This window comes from Phycodurus eques, chromosome 12, assembly GCF_024500275.1.
Source record: "Phycodurus eques isolate BA_2022a chromosome 12, UOR_Pequ_1.1, whole genome shotgun sequence".
In the NCBI taxonomy this organism is placed as follows: Eukaryota; Metazoa; Chordata; class Actinopteri; order Syngnathiformes; family Syngnathidae; genus Phycodurus; species Phycodurus eques.
Window position 1 is genome coordinate 6,062,501 of NC_084536.1, and position 20,766 is coordinate 6,083,266.

General features: G+C 41.5%; 1 protein-coding gene across 7 annotated transcripts in view; it reads right to left on the bottom strand.

Moving 5' to 3' along the window:
- The window catches only part of ankrd44 (ankyrin repeat domain 44), a 49,139-nt gene that overhangs the window by 6,163 nt on the left and 22,210 nt on the right, over nt 1–20,766 (bottom strand). For 2 of the 7 annotated variants that reach the window (XM_061691196.1, XM_061691197.1), the window contains exons 7-23: nt 17,636–17,778; nt 17,347–17,559; nt 15,365–15,443; nt 14,316–14,430; nt 14,149–14,231; nt 11,616–11,679; nt 11,051–11,119; nt 10,254–10,394; nt 8,571–8,636; nt 6,514–6,625; nt 6,306–6,377; nt 3,724–3,925; nt 3,557–3,644; nt 3,367–3,484; nt 2,719–2,941; nt 2,535–2,622; nt 808–891 (exon numbers count right to left, since the gene is read on the bottom strand). In XM_061691196.1, coding sequence (XP_061547180.1) covers nt 808–891; nt 2,535–2,622; nt 2,719–2,941; nt 3,367–3,484; nt 3,557–3,644; nt 3,724–3,925; nt 6,306–6,377; nt 6,514–6,625; nt 8,571–8,636; nt 10,254–10,394; nt 11,051–11,119; nt 11,616–11,679; nt 14,149–14,231; nt 14,316–14,430; nt 15,365–15,443; nt 17,347–17,559; nt 17,636–17,778 — 1,960 coding nt within the window. The other 5 variants (XM_061691198.1, XM_061691200.1, XM_061691201.1 and 2 more) reach the window with 5 other exon arrangements.

Below are 20,766 nucleotides of genomic sequence, written 5' to 3' on the forward strand. Positions count from 1 at the left end.
TATTTACCTGCTAGCGGTAGCATTCAGGTAGCCATGCAGTAGCTTATTTACAACTTGCTTCCAGCCATGTCCGCTGAGAGAATGGCAACAGAAGAGGACTGGCTCTCTTTCCTCAAAACGAGGACTATACCTGAAAGTGTCATCGACCAACTAAAAGAAGATAAGGCGAGTATAAATGTAAACTTTCATCACACGAATATAGCAGTATAGGCTATAGAATAGCTGAGCCATATTTGCTAGTGTGTGTGTAAATAAGCTACCACTCACAGTTTCTCATTGTAACGAGAAAGTTTCTCATCCTAATGAGAGTTTCTTGTTGTAATGAGAAACGAGTTTCTTCCCCCCCATGTCCCTTTATGGGCTTCTGTGAACTCCAGGTGAAACCTGCGGGGTTCTGCACCTCCAACAAGGTTAAGAACCACCGTTTTAAATATTGCTGCCGTAAAGGATTATGGGTAACAAACAACTTTTCATTAATGATGGTCAGGAGTAACCTATGTGAAAGGCGAGTTAAAGGTTGCATAAATGGAACTCTGCTAAGCATTTTTAAAATGTAACCTTTCCTCCAAGTATTTAAGGTTCATCTTGCTCACATGCATAGGAAAGGAAAAGCACAATCCAGAAGCACAAGAGCCCCAGTATATTGCTTTTCTAGTGACCATTGGTTGTTCACCTCATTTCAAGACGTATTGTGGGTTACATTAAGGGTACCAAACATGGGATAACGTGCACTCATAACACATTCTAAAAGCACTACAAAATGGCAACCTGACTATATAGCAAGTGACTCTGAATACACAGACACACCTGTCCTTATCGTCCTTGCAGCCGGCGATGTCTGATCCCATTGCCTCCAGCAGCAAAGATGCGCAGGCCTCATGATCGTTTACCCTGTTACATGGCAAAATAGTTGAAATTTGCCTCACGGGAAATATTATGTAATAATGAATTTTTTTTTTTTTTTTTAATCACTTCTATGCAGTGAACCCCAGCATATTCACAGTCCAGCGTTTACAAATTCACCTAGTAGTGGACCATATTCCTTTTATTTACAAGAAAAAAACTAGCCTGCCTCGTATTTGCTGTTTTTTTGCTTAGGCCAAAGCAATAAAAGTAATACTTTGATGCCAAAGACCTATGTTGAAGTGAGTTGAAGAGTTTAATTTAACAAAAAAAAAAATATATATATAGTGCTTTGCCACAATCTTGTGGTGTCTTGGTATCAAACAAGAATGTTGAAGTTAGTTATGTTGAAGAAAATTGAGGAGTTTTAATTCGACAAAAATAGTGCTTTGCTGCCATTTTGGGGAATTCATTAAGCAATTACAGGGATCTCGTTCGATGAGAGTCCCGCGTCTGAGATGCACAAAAATGAGCCCAACCATATAAAGCATGATAAATCTGCGTCCACAGCCGAATAGCATTGCTAACCTACGTGTGTATATTGCTGAAGCGCTTCAGCGAGTCATTATCCACTAAAAGTACGAGTCCTGTCTTGGTGCTAGCCAATCACGGGCAGAGGAGGGTGGGTTATCGTTCCATAAATACAATGGACACAAGACAATTTACCAGACTCGATAAAATTTCGTTGTAATGCCACTCACGATGCAGCGAGCCGCTGGCGGAATGGCTTTGGCTCCGTAGATGCACACAAAAGGGGACCTTTTAGGGAAAATTAACTATTTATTACTTAGCTAAATAGCTAGCGAGCTAAGGAGCGAAACAACTCGTTCTGGTTCACTCGTTCATGGCGACGTCGCTTAAAACAGAGGTCACGAACTGGTTCGCGTCTGGAGTTTCTGGAGTGCCTCAGCGATCAGCCGATTTCTGTCTCTTTCTTTTAAGAAGTTGACATATTCATCCATATATTCATTTGGCCATGACATTAACCATTTAACTGAAGCACATTACAAATGTCACCAAACATGTTCTTTGAGAAAATGACTTTGGCCGATATGACAATGGTTGATGATGTGAATTTGTACGATTGAGTGCTCTTCAAAAGTGTTATGTAATTTAAAAATAAAACAGGCATAAAAGTAATAAAAATTATTAGGGGCCAACCGATATAGATTGTTTTTTTTAGGTCGATGCCGATTCAAATATTTATATATATTATTATATATATTATTTATATATTATATATATTATATTAGGACAACTGATTGATTGACAGATTAATTCAATAAAGATTTGATGAATAAAATAACGAAAATTTTGGTCCCTTTACACTTACAGCAATAAAGATATGAAGGCAGAACATTTGACTGTTTTATAATACTTTGTCTTTTAGTATTTGTTTAACTTTACAAGAGAGAGAAAATTAGATTTTTTTTTTTTTTTTTTTTAATGTTTGTTTGATTATCTTTGTATGTTGTTATGTGTTAAAAAAAAAAAAAAAAAAAAAAATGTCAGGTTTTTGCCGGTTTGGAAAGGGCTAATATCAGCGATAATAATAATGAGCATGCTTAATTCTCAGCATTCAAGAAAGGTACAGTTTTATCAGAACAGTGCCTGAGCGGCAGCACACTTACACAGCACAGTGCAGCGGCGTGAACGGGTTCCCATCAATGCAGCGACAACCTTTCTGCTCCAGTAGTACCTCCACACACCCCTCGTGACCTACTCACACACGTACACGCAGGCACGCACACACACACACACAATAGGAACACATTAATAGACTCTGCCCAGTCACGCAATCGTCCAAACACCAACCGTGATAGCAGGCCCAGTGCAGCGGCGTGTAGCCGTGATGGTCTCGGAGTGGGGGCAGCGAGTCGGGTTCGGGGCAGGCCATGCCGAGCAGCTCGCTCAGCCAGGAGGCGTGGCCTCTTGCCGCCGCCAGGTGGATGGCGGTGCGACCCCGCGCGTCGCCCAACAAGATGGACGCCTCCTGCTCCAGCAGACACTGGACGCACTCCTCCTGGCCGCACAGCAGCTGCATTGGAACAAACATTGCTAATTATTATTATTACCTTATAGAAACCATAAATGCAATATAACAGCACACAACTGTGTCACGTACATCACCTGGAGCGAATAGTTATCTAACAACATGACAAAAACATAAAAAGAAATATACAAGGACATCTAAAAAAAAGAAATATAATATATTTATTCTAATTTATTGAGATGACATAACAAAATAAATTGTGTAAAAGAAGCCTGCAGACGACTGTAGATGTGATTTATTGTTCTCAATTTTGTAGTGGCCCACTGGCCATAGTTTGGACACCCTTGGATTCAAGAGAATCGGATCCACCCATTTTCTGTACCGCTTCTAATCCCGAGGGTCGCGGGTGTGCTGGAGCCTATCCCAGCTCATCAAAAGTTCATCATCAAACTGATGTGAGGCTCACTCACCCCGAGGTGCAGCGCGGTCATGCCGTGCTTGTCGGCCACGTTGACGTCCACCTCCCGCTCAAGCAGCAGCGACACGGCGTCGACGTGACCCCCGGCCACAGCTAGCATCAGAGGTGTCCTGTATACACATACGGGTGGTGTGTGCGTGCGTGCGTGCGTTTGTGCATATGTGTACTGGGAAATTACTCACTGTCCCTGAGAGTCGGCGACGTCTGCGAGATCCGCGCTGTCCGATTCGTCCAGCAAAAGGCGCAAACACGTCACGTGACCGTTAGTCACTGCAGAGCGGCATATAAACATCATGTTAGCACGCAGTTAGCTCATAGCGTAAACATATCTTCCAACATTGGCCCACACCTGCCAGGTGAACGGGAGTGCGCCTATGCCGCGGGTCGCAAGTGCGCGGCGACGCCCCTTGGCTGAGGAGGATGTGAACGCAGTCTGCGTGGCCCCGGAGTGCCGCCATAGCCAAGGGGGTGCGGCCGGCTTCGTCCCCCCGGTCCAGCTCCCTCTCCCCCTGCAGCAGCACCTCGAGGGCCTGCGTGTGGCCGTGGTATGCCTGCACACAAATGAAATGACCGGCTCACTGCAGTGCACTGGTCTCCTGCTATATCGCGTTCACTTACTGCAACGACCCCGCAACAGCGTAGTATTAAGAGGTTTTTTTTGGGAACATAACGGAAATCCCCAGTACATCGAGGAACTCTGTGGTTTATAGAGATCGTTTTTCATGCTGTTTTTTACAGCATACAGTGAAAACACGCATATTCTTTGCTCGGCATTCGCTCTTATTTTTTTAACCTATCCTGGGTTATTCACTCAAAAACTCACCTATTGAGTGTTTTTGTGCTCAGGCCAAAGCAATAAAATCATTACCTTGATAAAATCATGCGAAAACAAAAGACTGTTGGAAATAAATGTATATATAAATATATAATTTAATTACATTGTGATTGTGGGGGGTGGGGCACGGTGGACGACTGGTTAGCATATCTGCCTCACCGTTCTGAGGACCGGGGTTCAATCCCGGCCTCGGCTGTGTGGAGTTTACATGTTCTCCCCGTGCCTGTGTGGGTTTCCTGCGGGTACTCCGGTTTCATCCCACATCCCAAAAAAACATGCATAGGGGGTTAATTGTAGACTCTAAATTGCCCGTAGGTGTGAATCTGAGCGCGAATGGTAGTTTCTATGTCCCCAGTGATTGGCTGGCGACAAGTTCATGGAGTACCCAGCCCTCTCGCCTGAAGAGATAGCTGGGATAGGTTCCAGCACGCCAGCGACCCTAGTGAGGATAAGGTCAGCAGAGAAGGCTCTGAAAACACTCACAGCACACCACTGGTATAGATACAGTACCTCCCACTTTTTAAGGGACCAAAAGTAATGGGACAAATAATAATCATAAATCAACCTTTCACTTTTTAATACTTGGTTGCAAATTTGATGCAGTCAATTACAGTCTTAGGTTTGGAAGGCATAGACATCACCAGATGCTGGATTTCATCTGTGGTGATGCTCTGCCAGGGCTCAGCTGCCACTGTCTTCAGTTCCTGCTTCTTCCTGGGGCATTTTCCCTTCAGTTTTGTCTTCAGCAAGGGAAATGCATGCTCAGGTCAGGTGACTGACTTGGCCACTGAATAACATTCCACTATTTTGCCGTTAAAAAAAATAATAAGAATTGGTTGCTTACGCAGTATGCTTCGGGTCATTGTCCATTTGCACTGTGAAGCGCCGTCCAATGAGTTCTCAGGCATTTGGCTGAATTTGAGCAGATAATATTGCCCGAAAAACTTCAGAATTCATCCTGCAGTTACATTATCAATAAATACAAAAGAAAGCAGTTCCATTACTGGCCATTAAAATGTGTGTTTCATAAAGTTTAAATGTGTTTAAAGCATGTGTGAAGGAACTATTTATAACATTCTTTAAATGTTCTCTCCACCACAGTTACCAACTGCAGGCGGGTCTGGAACAAATCAGCTGCGATGAACAGGGTTTTACTGTAGTGGCCTCTGTGCCTCGATTAATCACAGTGCAAGTGCTCCACTTAAATACTTGGTGGCTTGTTTTACTGTAATACCTTGTAATCATATAAATATTATACAGTCGTACCAAGCCCCGCTGCAAAGATCAAAAAGCCACAAACAATTGAGGGACGTGCCACCCCCTAATGGTTTATAATTGCCTATAGATGCCGCAAAATGGCAGCAAAGCACTATTTTTGTCTAAATGAAACGACACAGCTCATTTCAACATAGTTCCTTAAAACCAAGATGTCACAAGAGTATGACAAAACATTTGTTTTTGTCAAATTACACTCTTCAACTAGTTTCCAGATAGTTCCTTGACACCAAGATGACGCCAAAGACTTTGACTGCTTTGGCTTAAGTACAAAAACGGTGAATAAGTGAGTTTTTTCAGCAACTAACGGAGAACAGGTTCCGCCCAAAAAAAATCTGCAAATTAGTGAATTTGGGAATGCAAAACCGCAAACATGCAGGTGTTTATATTGTTCTTTCCTTTATTATTTGGAGCCAATAAGAAAGTAATTTTTATATAACAGGAAGTATAAAGGAAGTTGGTTTTATTTAACAGGAAGTAGAAAGGAAATAATTTTTATTTGAACTAGAAAGGGAATAATATTTATGCTTTATTTGCAGTAAAGAGGAAGTCATTTGTATTTAGTATTAACTAAACAGGAAATATTTTTTATTTAACAGGAAGTAAACATGAAGTTGTCTTATTTCTCAGGAAGTAGTTTTTACTGATGAGGAAGTCATTTTCATCTAACAAGAAGTAAAATAAGTTTTTTTGTTTAACAGGAAATAAATATAGAGTTGTTTTTATTTCACATGATGGACAGGAGATCAGTCAAGTAAAAAGACAGGATGCCGCTCTCGTTAGTATTGTATATTAAGTATGTATTTGGTATTTAGACTCACCGCGAGATGCAGGGGGCTCCTGGCGTTGGGGGATTCAAGGTCGTCGTGGTAACCGTCGTCTCTGTCCAGCACCTGCAAGATCACATTCTGTCAGTGCATCCAATCTGTGTCAAACTGAACATCGTGTGTGTGTGGTGTATGCAAGTGTGTGCGTGCGTGCGTGCGTGTGTGTGTGCGTGTGCGTGTGTGTGTGCGTGTGTGTACTGACCAGCTCCAGGCAGCGCTTGTGTCCGTAGGCTGCAGCATAGTGAACAGGGCTGTATCCTTGTTTGTCTTTGAGCGAGGCCGTCGCTCCGCTCTGAAGCAGGAATTCCAAACATCTGCCAAACAGGATGGCGGCAACAGGCCGTCAAGTGTTGTTTTTGACTTTATCCCTACACTGTAAGTCAATGTTATCCAATCAGAAGCATGAAGAAAATCTGAGGAAAAGTCCCAAAAATGGTGTAAATTGGCGCTTGTACGTAAGTGTCACAGTGAATCCCCGTTCATCGCAAACGATACAGAGACCATTGTTTTTAATACTTATACAGTAACAGCATACAACAATACTCACAGGCATATACTGCATTAACAATGACTATTACTGTTGGGGACTACAGTATTAGTTGGGGACCTTCTTCTTGCTGTTAATTTTGCTGCATGTCTTCTAGTTGACCTCAGTGCTGCTCAGCATGTCACGGCACAACGTAGTACTATACTGAAGGCACAACTTCAAAATTCACACTTGCCTGTGTGGGTCATTTTCATATAATTTGATCAATAACGGTAAAGACACTTGTTATATATAAATAAATATATCTAATTTTGCCTCTTTTTTTTTATGCCGCCTTGGTGTCGAAACATCCATCCTTAAACTTTTCAAAACGTTTCTGATGATTTGAAATTTTACACATTCATAACTAATCCTTATTGACAGAGCAAATGGTGGTGGCCCACAGAAATACAATCCTAGCACAATAGAAAGACAAACGGCTTCATAGAAATTGTGTGTTGCGGAATTTACGTGTTGCCCTTCAAACTCTGCGGATACAAGTGCATAAATTATCCCAAATATTTATTAAACCCACCACTCTTGTCTTTAAACATTCGCAACAACCGTAAAGACATGCAATAGTTCTGACGCTTTCACAAATTCATACATTTTCATTCATATCTCAGAAATAACACCATGTATTGTTCTGCCTGCTATTGTGTGAATGCCAACGCCATCCCGCAATCAGATGACGTCAGCGCCTTTCGAACATCACACCCTGGCCATGGCATTAAGGCATCCCCTTACATACAGACATCTGTTATGGCTCGGATACTACCTCTGAAGGAAAAGAATCAGTGAGGTGCAGTTGTGGTAAAAGTACTCACTGAATGTAAGTAGAATTACAGAAAATACTGTAAAATAATATTCTGGTGGAAGTAGACGTACTGATTCAACTCCTTAAGTTAAGGAAAAGTACAAAAAAAAAATGTACAGGCTTTGTAATGTATTTACATTTAAAGTGCAAAAGTAAAAACATATGTTTTCCCATCAATTGCACACAACCATTTTGATAACTTGGTACAAAGAGAAAAAAAAATATGCACCCAAAATACTATCCCTGTCATTCACTGCCATTGACGGCTATAGAAGTCAGATATCCATGTTAACTGGCTGGCAGTGAAAGAGTTTTAACTTGCATAGTGCTAAAACACCTGACAACTCATTTTTGTAGCCAACATGAAAATAAATAAATAAATGACAAATAAGGCCATGGATGGGTAAAATCTTGCTTCTTTGAATCTGTAACGTTACTGTTGTTAATGCTGAAAGGTGAACATTCCTCCATGTCGCCACTGTCCCTGTCATTTCCGGCCTTCTAAGACCTGAAGCTCTCAGTCAAGATCTCAACCGCTGTTGACTATACCTCTCTCTGTGTATTCCTTTTTTACGTCATGATGTCATCCGCCAATATTGAAAAACGTAATACGCCAAAGTAAGGAAGAGAAAGCACAGGTTTTCAAATGTACAGAGTAAAAGTAAAAAGTAATCAGAAAAACAGAAGTAAATTACAGATGCCTGAAAAAAATTCAAGTATTTAAAGTATTTGTACTTTGTTACTTTTCAGGTAACTTGTTCCCCCACCGCATTCCGTATCAGTGCCATTTTCTAAAAAAAAAAAAAAAAAAAATTTAAAAACAAATGAAAAAAAAGAAAAAGAAAAAAAAAAGAAAAACGCGAAAACAGAAAAAGGCAGAAAAATCCCAGCTTTAGATGCCAGTGTAAAGACTCACACAGCTGCCTCTTTCTCCCTCTCTGCCTGGACTCCTTCACTCTCAGGCTCCAGAGCAACACGTCGCCTGAAAGACAATAATTACACATGGATTACACTTGTATCCATCCATCCATTTTCTGTACCGCTTATCCTCACTAGAGTCGCGGGCGTGCTGGAGCCTATCCCAGCTATCTTCGGCCGAGAGGAAAATATAATTCCACGTTTATTACACATTGGTTCATTACACATTTATTACATATTTAACGCTTACTAATGCAGAACTGAGGAATAATATGTTATTATCCTGGTTGTACTTTTATCACCATTTGACGCAAAAACTAAAGCATTTTTGTATTGTTTTGTGACATTTATGACAGTCCATAAATGCATCGCCATCAACAGATTCGGGGACAGGCAAGCTATTTTTTTAACTCCTTTTTCGACATATCAGTTCTGAAATGTGTTCTGCAATTGGCTGGCGACCGGTCTAAAGGCTGTTAATGCGATACGTAAGTGCGTCCGCCATGTTGGATGTGGAAGATCTGTCCCATATACTAGTGAGTTTAGGCCTATTACGATCATTTTTTAAGACGATATATTTTCCCAAAAACTATCACGATAAACGATAGTCATTTTTTTTTGTTTCCGAAATCATGATAAATAAGGCCCTATCTCGAGCTGCAAGACTGTGGTTGGTCCGCTGAAGATTAGCCCTTCACCTGTCAATCAAATATACGTTGACGTTCGCTGTAGTCAACTACCGGCTGAATAACGTGCGCCACTGAGGTTATGCTTAATAAACAGCTAACGTTCCCGTGTTTGTGTTAATCGGGGACTAACACGCACAACAAGTCGGAGAGAGGCACTGACGTTATAAATGACTTTGCCTCGGTGGAGCAAGCTGTTTAGCTCCTTAGCCCGTTAGCTTGCGGCGTGGCGAACATAATAAACTGTGAACTTTCCCTTAAGTGTTTCTGCTGTGTGAATCTACGCGCTTCACGAGGAGGAAGGCTGTGGAGGATTGGACAGAGCCAACACCGGTCCACTGGCGTTCCACTAGCGGCTAATGACACAGCCGTCCAACTCTGTCAGCTCACTGTGTGATCCGCATGCCGGCTCACCACAACCATGACAATTTATCAAGTCCAGAAAAACTATCGTGAGCATTTTTTTTTTTTTTAATCAAACGATAAATCGATATAGTAATTATCGTGACAGGCCTAAGTGAGTGTTTGTGTGTTTTACTGTTATCCCGGTGTTCAGTAAATGGCTGAAAGGTGCATCGGTGACTATGGCTCTCCTTTCCCACGTGCAAAGTTATTACAGTGAGTATACTGTAATAAAACATAAAATACAATTGCAAACAAAGACGATATAGCGGTGGCGTGAATGATGAACCGCGATATAGTAGGGGAGCATTATTTTTATTTTGCCGCAATTTGGTTAAATAGGAAAGACTGCTTGGAGACATTTGAGACTTCATAGTATCAACCACAAAGCCAGCAAGTTTTATTCGCAAAATCATGTTATCATAGCACATATCACAATTATCATAGGATGTATGATTCAGCGTTCAAGGCGGGATATATGTGTATATATGTCTATGGTTTCGGCCACCGCTTTAGAATAAACATTTCTGCCATCTACAGGACTGGAGTAGAAGAGTACACATTTTGTCTTAAGTGTCTAGTTGTTCAGTTACCGTCTGTCCAGGTCCGAAGCTGCAGCGTAATGCAGAGCGGAGCGCCCCCACTTGTCGGTGGCATTGATGGCCGTGCCGCAAGCCACCAGGGTCTCCAGACACTGATAGTGCCGGCTGGCGGCGGCATAGTGCAGCGATGTCCTGAAGAAAACAAGGAACATGTACCTGTATGTCAACAGCTCTAAGCAGGATGTCACTCAGTGGAGCGCAGACCTCCGCCAAGGCCCAAACTACCAAAATTCAAATAACTAACAAACAGCTCTATATTCATACATGCGTACACACCAAGGTAATAATAGTTTGGGATTTTACATCAGTTTAAGTCTTAATTTAATTTTGATTTTTTTTTTTCAAACTCAATTATTGTAAAAAAAAAAAAATCAAATCTTAGATGAGTACCCTTGACAAGCGGAACAACTTAAGTTAAGGAATCAAATAAAAAAAATAAAAAAACAGCTGAGCCAAAAATAAATCGATTTAAAATCAACCCAAAAAGCTTATCTATGAAATACATTGACAAAGGCTAAAACAAAGGACATATCTCTGTAACTATACAGGTAGTTTGTTTGAATCTTTTAGTTTTTTTTAAACAGACAATGCAGTTTCAGCTCTCGTATTTACTCTTATTTCAGTTAACAAAAACATATTTTAAATTGTAATTTCTGTGAATTTGTTCATTTTCCTTCACTACTGTATAATAGCCACACACACACACACACACACACACACACACATTAAAGAGCGCAAACGTCCAATCAGTCATCAGTAAGAGCATGTCAACTTCGACGTATACCAACCTGCCGCAATTGTCCCTCTTGTTGTGGTCGCCGCCGCTCGTCAAGAGCAGCTTGACACACTCCACGTTGCTGCACACACAAAAAAGAAACGCCATCGTCACGATGCAACGCAGCAAGATAGGATTTATTTGGACATTTGGAAGTAACAATGACTGTACTTAATAACATTTCTTAAAGTAGCATGGGGTCAGTTCCTGTTTCGCTGGTTCGCTCAAACGAGTAAAAGGTAATAGTTAGTAATAAGGCTGCATAACTATTCACAGGGGTGTGATGTATTATCTGCAGATTATGTTTTTCATTAAATTATGAATTGAGATTTGAAAACACCCCAAAATTTACACTTTTTCTTTTTTTTTTAATCTGCAGTAAATTTGTTTGACCTAAAATGCACATGGAAATAGAGAGTTTGAAATTTCTGATACAGTACATTGGGCACTTGGAACTCCAGTGTAAATCCATCCTAAGAGATCATCTGATATTTTTGTTTTGATTAATTGGTGATTTGTTGGACAACATGACATTACATTTACATTTTACGTGGACATTTTCACAACAGAGCGCTCACCCTCCGGCGGCGGCGGCGTGCAGGCAGGTCCGCCCCTGACTGTCGGGGGTGTCGATATGAAAGCCTGCACACAGGACCGAGTCGTTACACATTATGCTAAACCTCCGGCCTGAAGAGGGCGGAGCAGGGAGACAGAAGTGATGGGGGTTGGGGAGGACATAAAGCCACAGCAGCAGCCGCCATAAAGAGAGAAGGACAGGAAGCGGTAGGGGGAGTGAGAGGAAGGGGTGGGACAAAGAGAGACAGGCATTATTAGTGAGGCAGGTGGTGAGGAAACAGGTTAAGTGAGAGTGCATGATGCCGTCCATTCAGGTGCAGGAACACAAATAAGCACAGACGCAGATAAGAGCAAACAGAACAAATATTTAAGATTGTAATGGCGCGTAATAACATCGCCATTTCAAAATAAATTTCAAGGTCAGATCGCAAAGATCACAAAGCAAAAAAAATCCTTTTGATTCCTCTAGAAACCCTTGACCAAGCGTGACCGCCATTTCGAGGTCATTATATGACAGTTACAGAGCAACTGAATCGCTAAATATAATTCAGAATGCGTCGTCTGCGTTTTGAGTTTAGCGCCTTCCCATCTTCGGCTATCTTGGGGTGCTGTGACATTACAGCGGTACCGTTAGCATTAGCATTAGCTTAGTGCTGCTGTGCGCATGTCACCGTTCAGTTTATTGCCGCCTATTTTGGTATTTCACGGTGGTTTATTGCATGGCAGCTGGTTGTACTAATGGTGCAGGCAGTGGCAAGCGCTTATTTAGCTCTCCAAGCAATACAGTGGAAAGCTGTGCAACTGTTTGTGCCAAACAAGGACTCGTAACTCTGTGCTGCTGCTGATCATTTCGAACCGGCGTGTTTTCTGAAACATTTCGTAGAAACAATTGGATACATGGGCATAGTTGGACCTGGGCTGAAACAAGCTGCGGTGCCAACAATTTTCCCTTCGACAATCGCATCTTCAATGCGTGGGAGAAGCGGCGCAGGAAAGAGGTGACGCCTTGAATCTACAACTCTATTATTGGCGGTGATTTTGCACTGAGCAACAGACTATTGATTCAAATCATTTGCAGTTACAGTTTTTCGCAGATCGCCCCATTGTTTACATTGCTTGCAGCTGTTACTTAGCCGCTCATCGTCGTCACAGACGGGCTCTGCTTTGACCACGAGTCTAGTATCAGTTGGCTCCTGTGTGTCGAAATCCTCCTACTTCTCGAATTGCGCAACGCAGCTCGCCATTGAGTGTAGCGCATTATTTGACTAGTATTTCATCACTTCTGGTAGGCCTCGCGGCGGATGGAGTAAATACACCCACGACACCTCACGATTCTGCTTTGTTTGGGAGCGCTAAAAGAAAGAAATTTGTAGCCCAAATATGATTGACAAGTTGCTGGAAATGATGTGTACGTATTACAAAAACAAATTAACAATGTAAATATGAATTTACATATGAATAAGAAGATCAGAGGTTAGGTAAAAGCAATGATATCGCGGCATTGCCAGAAGCTCATACATCAGAAGGTCATTCATGAAAATGGTAACAAACTTGACCCTACATTCTATCGAAATAATCTAGAATCTTCTTACAAGAACAAAACTAAAAATCAAATTTGAATGAAATCCACATAATTTCAAATGGGAGCAAATTCACCCTGTGTTCTAAAGAACAAAATACTAAAATTTGTAATTCACACATTACATTTGACTTAAACATTCCCTATCTTGAAGGTAAATGGTACTGTAAATTAAAAAAAATTAATCCACATATCATTTACAACCCCAATTCCAATTAAGTTGGGACGTTGTGTTAAACATAAATAAAAACAGAATACAATGATTTGCAAATCATGTTCAACCTATATTTAATTGAATACACTACAAAGACAAGATATTTAATGTTCAAACAGATAAACTTTATTGTTTTTAGCAAATAATCATTAACTTAGAATTTTATGGCTGTAACACGTTCCCAAAAAAAAAAGACTGAGAAAGTTGAGGAATGCTCATCCAACACCTGTTTGCAGAGTGGAAAGGAGTTTTATCATAGATAAATATAAATATATAGATGAATATAAACCCTTCTTGTGGCTCTCTACAGGTCAGCCTTTGATCATTCAGAAGCTCCAAAACTGCATTACTAAATAAACGACACGAGGTTCCATTTGCACATGCCTTTCAGACGCGGTACAGAGTGATGCAAAATTAGCCATCATAATTTGTCTCAGGTTTGTCACATCACTTTGCGCGCGCTAAATTAATCTACAGTATTTGCATATTCGCCTCCCAGAACCCGCAAATGAACTGCGCGGAAATTTTGGGCTATCCCGGGTGCATCCGGGTTCGTAGTTTAGCTTCCACATCTGTTTGCATGAGAAATCAGTTTGTGCTCGTTTTGCCACGTGCTAACATTTTGTAAACGAGGCCCTTGGTGTTTATCCATTTTAATGATAACGATATCGAACACAATGCCACAACAACAGCCAATGTTGTATCTCAGGCAAGATAAGTTATAAGACGTCACGCATACTACCTGATGAGAGCAGTTTGCGGCAGCAGTCCGAGTGAGCGTTCAAGGCAGCCATGTGCAGCGGGAACATGCCGTGGCCGCCTCGCCTTTCAGGAAGCGGACGGACATGAGTGAGGGACATTTCATCACAGCGCACTTGTTGTTATTTGTCACCGGGGACATTACAATACCTGTTGCAGTCGGCTCCGCTGGTGATGAGCGTGTTGATGAGGAGCTCGTGGCCGTAGCGGGCGGCGACGTGCAGTGGCGTGTTGCCGTCCTTATCCACGCTGTCGATCTCGCCGCCTAACATAACGTTAGCGAAGAGCGAAAGACACACTTGAAACGTAGGTAGGGAACCCAGCTGCAAATCCATTCATCGTTTGCAGAGAGAACATATGCTTAAGGATGTAGTATGCTCTGTTTGGATGTGTTGCTGCTCCAGGTGTGTTAAAGTAAAATTGGTAAATGGTAATGGACTGCACTTTATCGACACTGTCACAGTGCCCAAAGCGCTTGACACAGCCTCACATTCACCCACCAATGGGCAACTGCTGCCATGCAAGGCGCTGCCAGGCCCACTGGGAGCAAATTTGGGTTCAGTGTCTTGCCCAAGGACACTTCTACATGAGGACAGTCGTAGCCAGGATTCGAACCAGTGACCCTTCGGTCACTGGACGACCTGCTCTACTGAGCCACAGCCACCCACTCTATGCTGATATATGTTAGCCCATCTGTGCTGTTTCGCATTATACTGTAAGCAAGGAAGCGGACTGAAAAAAGGTGCAATAGAATACTTTGAAAAGTGTCCTGAATAAATTGAAATGTGTTTCACTGTAGACGGCGACAATTTATCTCCCGCCAGGCACGGTGTCTCATATGGTGCTAAATCTTAGTTATGTTAGCCTCAAATAAACTTTGAATCGATGAGAGATGAACAAGAGAACGTCATCAAAATTGAAGAAAGCTCCGTTAAGAGTTCAAGTACTGTTACAAGTACGGTAAATTTGAACGCAATTTGAATTAAAATGTACGGAGCCCCCCTGGTGCCAAAGTATGAGAAAAATAAAATTAATTGATCATCTGTTCCCTCAATTTAGTAATCTGTACTGTACAGATTACTAAACTGAGGGAACAGATGATCAATTTTATTTTTCTCATACCTTGGCACCAGGGGGGCTCCGTAAAAATGCAATCTGCGTGCAAAAAGAAAAAAAAAAACATCGGGCAGACGACTCACCATTCTGGATGAGAGTCTGAGAGCGAGTGAAGCGACCATGCACCGCCGTCATGTGGAGAGGACTTTTCCCATCTCGACTCTGCAGGAAGGAAAGAATCCCATCATAAAGGATATCTACAGGCCAAAAAATAAAAAATTTTACCAAAAATAAAAATCACATACGTAGAGAAATCCATCAGAACGGAAAGTCTCGTCTGTGATATATCAACATAGATTTTTTTTTTTTTTTTTACGATGGATTGATTTTTGCTCCAATTAACTTGCAGAATTTCTTTTGTATTTTTGTATTTTTTTTTTTTTATAAAATCAACCAGTGATGAGTACAGTAGACATTTTTTAAATTTTAGTCTAGACCCGAGGCTAATGGTCTATTAAAAAAATCTAAAAAAAAAGAAAATTCTAAAAAAATATTTTATTCGAGTGGACGCCACACACCAAACAAAAAACAAAACATTTGTTAAAATAATTTAAATTCATTTTTTTCCCCTCAATGTACACACAGCACCCCATATTGACAGAAAAAAAACTATTGTTGAAATTTTTGCTGATTGATGAAAAAAGAAAAACTGAAATATCACAGAGCCATAAGTATTCAGACCCTTTGCTGTGACACTCATATTTAACTCAGGTGCTGTCCATTTCTTTTGATCATCCTTAAAATGGTTCTACACCTTCATTGGAGTCCAGCTTTGTTTGATTACACTGATTGGACTTGATTAGGAAAGCCAGACACCTGTCTATATAAGACCTTACAGCTCACAGTGCATGTCAGCGCAAATGAGAATCATGAGGTCAATGGAACTGCCTGAAGAGCTCAGACACAGAATTGTGGCAAGGCACAGATCTGGCCAAGGTTACAAAAACATTCTGCTGCACTTAAGGTTCCTAAGAGCACAGTGGCCTCCATAATCCTGAAATGGAAGACGTTTGGGATGATCAGAAACCTTCCTAAACTGGCCGTCCGGCCAAACTGAGGAATCGGGGGAGAAGAGCCTTGGTGAGAGAGGTGAAGAACAACCCAAAGATCACGGTGGCTGAGCTCCAGAGATGCAGTCGGGAGATGGGAGAAAGTTCTAGAAAGTCAATCATCACTGCAGCCCTCCACCAGTCGGGGCTTTATGGCAGAGTAGCGCGTGCAATACATGAAATCCCCCATGGAGTTTGCTAAAAAACTGACAGAACTGGAGAGGATCTGCAAGGAGGAATGGCGGATGATCCCCAAATCCAGGTGTGAAAAACTTGTTGCATCATCCCCAAAAAGATTCATGGCTGTATTAGCTCAAAAGGGTGCTTCGACTAAAAATACTGAGCAAAGGGTCTGAATACTTATGGCTATGTGATATTTCATTTTTTCTTTTTTAATAAATCTGCAACAAATTCAACAATTCAGTTTTTTTCCCTGTCAATATGGGGTGCTGTGTGTACATTAACGTGGGAAAAAAATGTACTTAAATTATTTTAGCAAATGGCTGAAGTATAAAAAAGTGAAAAATTTAAGGGGGTCTGAATACTTTCCGTACCCGCTGTGTGTGTGTGTGCGCGTGTGTATATATATATATATATATATATATAAAATAAAACAATTAGAAAAATCTTTTAAATGTTGGAATATCATCTGTTTAAAAAGAATTATTGTATTTAACAAAATAACCATTTGTGGTATTAAAAAAAAATAATAATAAAACAAAATTTGAGTGAAATCCACCAATCATTTAAAAATGCCCAACTGAAATAAAAATTCTTCAAAATTAACCTTATCATAAAAAAAAAAAAAAATCTAACTTTGTTAATCACTGGTCAAAATCCATCCATCCATTTTCTATACCGCTTATCCTCATTCCATACCCCTTGGACTGGTCGCCAACCAATCACTTGGACAGACAACCATTCACACTTACATTCACAGTCCACAGTTTTCGATCAACCTACCATGCAGTTTTTTGCAATATGGGGAGGAAGCCGGAGTTGCACTTCCGTCCTACCTGTACGTTGACATCGGCACCGTTGTTGACAAGGAATTCCAAACAGAGCGCTCCGTGAGTGGAAGCGGCAGCAAAGTGCAGCGGCGTGAAGCCTTTGTTGTTGGGCTGGCTGACGTTCGCGCCGTAGTCGATGAGCTCGCTGACGACGGCGTCCTGGCCGTTAAAACAGGCCACGTGCAGCGGCGTGTTGCCGAAGGCGTTGGACTCGTCGATCTGTCCGCGACAAAACATAAGCAACGATTATTTGGGCCGAGTTGACGAGGAGAAACGGCGAAGGAGCGGTCACCACCTCCACGGCCAGGTTGAGCAGATGCTTCACCACTGCCATCTGTCCACTAGATGACGCCGTATGCAGCGGTGTGTACCCTCGCTTGTCCTTACAGCAGAGCTCCGCCCCCTGACTCACCAGCAGACACACCACATCCAAATGACCTGCAGGTGAGCACAAAACAGAACCAAAACAATATTTTAAAAAAAAATATTGTGGCTGTCTCTGCTGGCCTAAACACCATTAAAAGCACTGAGCTGCATTTAAAACCTAAATTCTAATATAATTTTGTCAGATTTCAGCTTTGATGTGCCGCTAAGTCAGTGTTCTCTTCAGAATCAGTAGTGCTGGCTGATGTAACTTCGACTATACTGGTTGCTAAGCAGCAGAACAGGAAGTGGCCCATTTCCCCCTAGGCTGCAGCTCGGTAATATGGATTTGTCACCTTTACGAAAAGCTCTGGCTTTACTTTTACTGAGGAGGAGGAGGTGACCACGACAAGCGTCAACACGAAAGAGGGAATGGTTTCATCCGATTATAATGGCAGGGCAGGGTCTCAGAGAGTTCAGGCTCGTCCGTGAGCTACCGCTACTTGGAGACCACTTCGAGGTGTATGTCAGGCTTCTTCTTTTTCTCATGCTTTTTCGCTGTAGCCTACAACAGCACCTAAATAAATAAAAACTAGGCATGCAACAATAATTGAGAACTAATCAATTATCAAATTAATCGATAACTACAACCCCAATTCCAATGAAGTTCGGACGTTGTGTTAAACATAAATAAAAATAGAATACACAGGCACAGTAGAGCATCTGCCTTACAGTTCTGAGGACCGGGGTTCAATCCCCAGCCCCGCCTGTGTGGAGTTTGCATGTTCTCCCCGTGCCTGCATGGGTTTTCTCCGGGCACTCCGGACCTACCATGCATGGGATGTGGGAGTAGTCAAGTGGGATTTACTCCCACATCCCAAAAACATGCATGGTAGGTTAATTGACAACTCTAAATTGCCCGTAGGTGTGAATGTGAGTGCGAATGGTTCTTTGTTTGTATGTGCCCTGCAATTGGCTGGCAACCAGTTCAGGGTGTACCCCGCCTACTGCCCGATGATAGCTGGGATAGGCTCCAGTACACCCGCGACCCTACTGAGGAGAAGCAGCTCAGAAAATGGATGGCTGGAAAAATAGAATACAATGATTTGCAAATCATGTTCAACCAATATTTAATTGAATACAAGATATTTAATGTTCAAACTGATTAACTTTATTGTTTTTAGCAAATAATCCTTGACTTAGAATTTTATGGCTGCAACTCGTTCCAAAAAAGCTGGGACAGGGTCATGTTTACTACTGTGTTACATCACCTTTTCTTTTAACAACATTCAATAAACGCTTGGGAACTGAGGACACTAATTGTTGAAGCTTTGTAGGTGGAATTATTTCCCATTCTTGCTATATGTACACCTTCAGCTGTTCAACAGTCCGGGATCTCCGTTGTCGTATTTTACACTTCATAATGCGCCACACATTTTCAATGGGAGACAGGTCTGGACTGCAGGCACGCCAGTCTAGTACCCGCACTCGTTTACTACGAACCCACGCTGTTGTAACAAGTGCAGAATGTGGTTTGGCATTGTCTTGCTGAAATAAGCAGGGGCGTCCATGAAAAAGACGTTGCTTGGATGGCAGCATATGTTTCTCCAATAGCTGTATGTACCTTTCAGCATTAATGGTGCCTTCACAGATGTGTAAGTTACCCATACCATTGGCACTAACACAACCCCATACCATCACAGATGCTGGATTTTGAACTTTGCATCCATAACAGTCCGGATGGTTCTTTTCCTCTTTGGCCCGTAGGACATGACGTCCACTCTTTCCAAAAACAAAATGAGATGTGGACTCGTCGGACCACAGAACACTTGTTAACTTTGCGTCAGTTCATCTTAGATGAGCTCGGGCCCAGAGAAGCCGGCGGTGTTTCTCGGTTTTGTTGATAAATGGCTTTTGCTTTGCATAGTAGAGCTTCAAGTTGCACGTACAGATCTAGCGCCGAACTGTATTAACTGACATTGGTTTTCTGAAGTGTTCCTGAGCCCATGTGGTGGTATCCTTTGCACACTGATGTCGGTTTTTGATGCAGTGCCGCATGAGGGATCGAAGGTCACGGCCATTTAAATGTTGGTTTTCGGCCTTGCCGCTTACATGCAGTGATTTCTCCAGATTCTCTGAACCTTTTGATGACACATACATACAATTGCATTCCTTGCAATTGTATGTTGAGGAACATTGTCCTTAAACTGTTCGACTATTTTCTCACGCACTTGTTCACAAAGAGGTGAACCTTGCCCCATCTTTGCTTGTGAAAGACTGAGCAATTCAGGGAAGCTCCTTTTATACGTAATCATGGCACCCACCTGTTCCCAATTCACCTGTGGGGTGTTCCAAACAGGTGTTTGATGAGCATTCATCAACTTTCTCAGTCTTTTTGGCACCTGTCCCAGCTTTATTGCAACGTGTTGCAGCCATAAAATTCAAAGTTCATGATTATTTGTGAAAAACAATCAAGTTTATCAGTATTCATATATTTCTTTGATTTTTATTTTTATTTTTCGGGAGTGGGTGCTAGCCTATGGAGACACCCGGGACAAATTATTATTATTATATTCTAACCTAACCTATTATAGTTTCTTTTGTTGTTGTATTTATTTATTTTTTTAGTATTACCAATAGCATATATATATATCGTTATGCATTTGCATTAGTATTTTTTCAAGTGTGCACGTCAACCCCCAACACCCTATGTTCCACAATAGAAATATAAATGAATTATGATACAACCCCAATTCCAATGAAGTTGGGACGTTGTGTTAAACATAAAAACAGAATACAGTGATTTGCAAATCATGTTTGACCTATATTTAATTGAATACACTACAAAGACAACATATTTAATGTTCAAACTGATCAACATTGTTTTTAGCAAATTAATTAATTAACTTCGAATTTTATGGCTGCAACACGTTCCAAAAAAGCTGGGACAGGTGGCAAAAAAGACTAAGAAAGTTGAGGAATGCTCATCAAACACCTGTTTGGAACATCCCACAGGTGAACAGGCTAATTGGGAACAGGTGGGTGCCATGATCGGGTATAAAA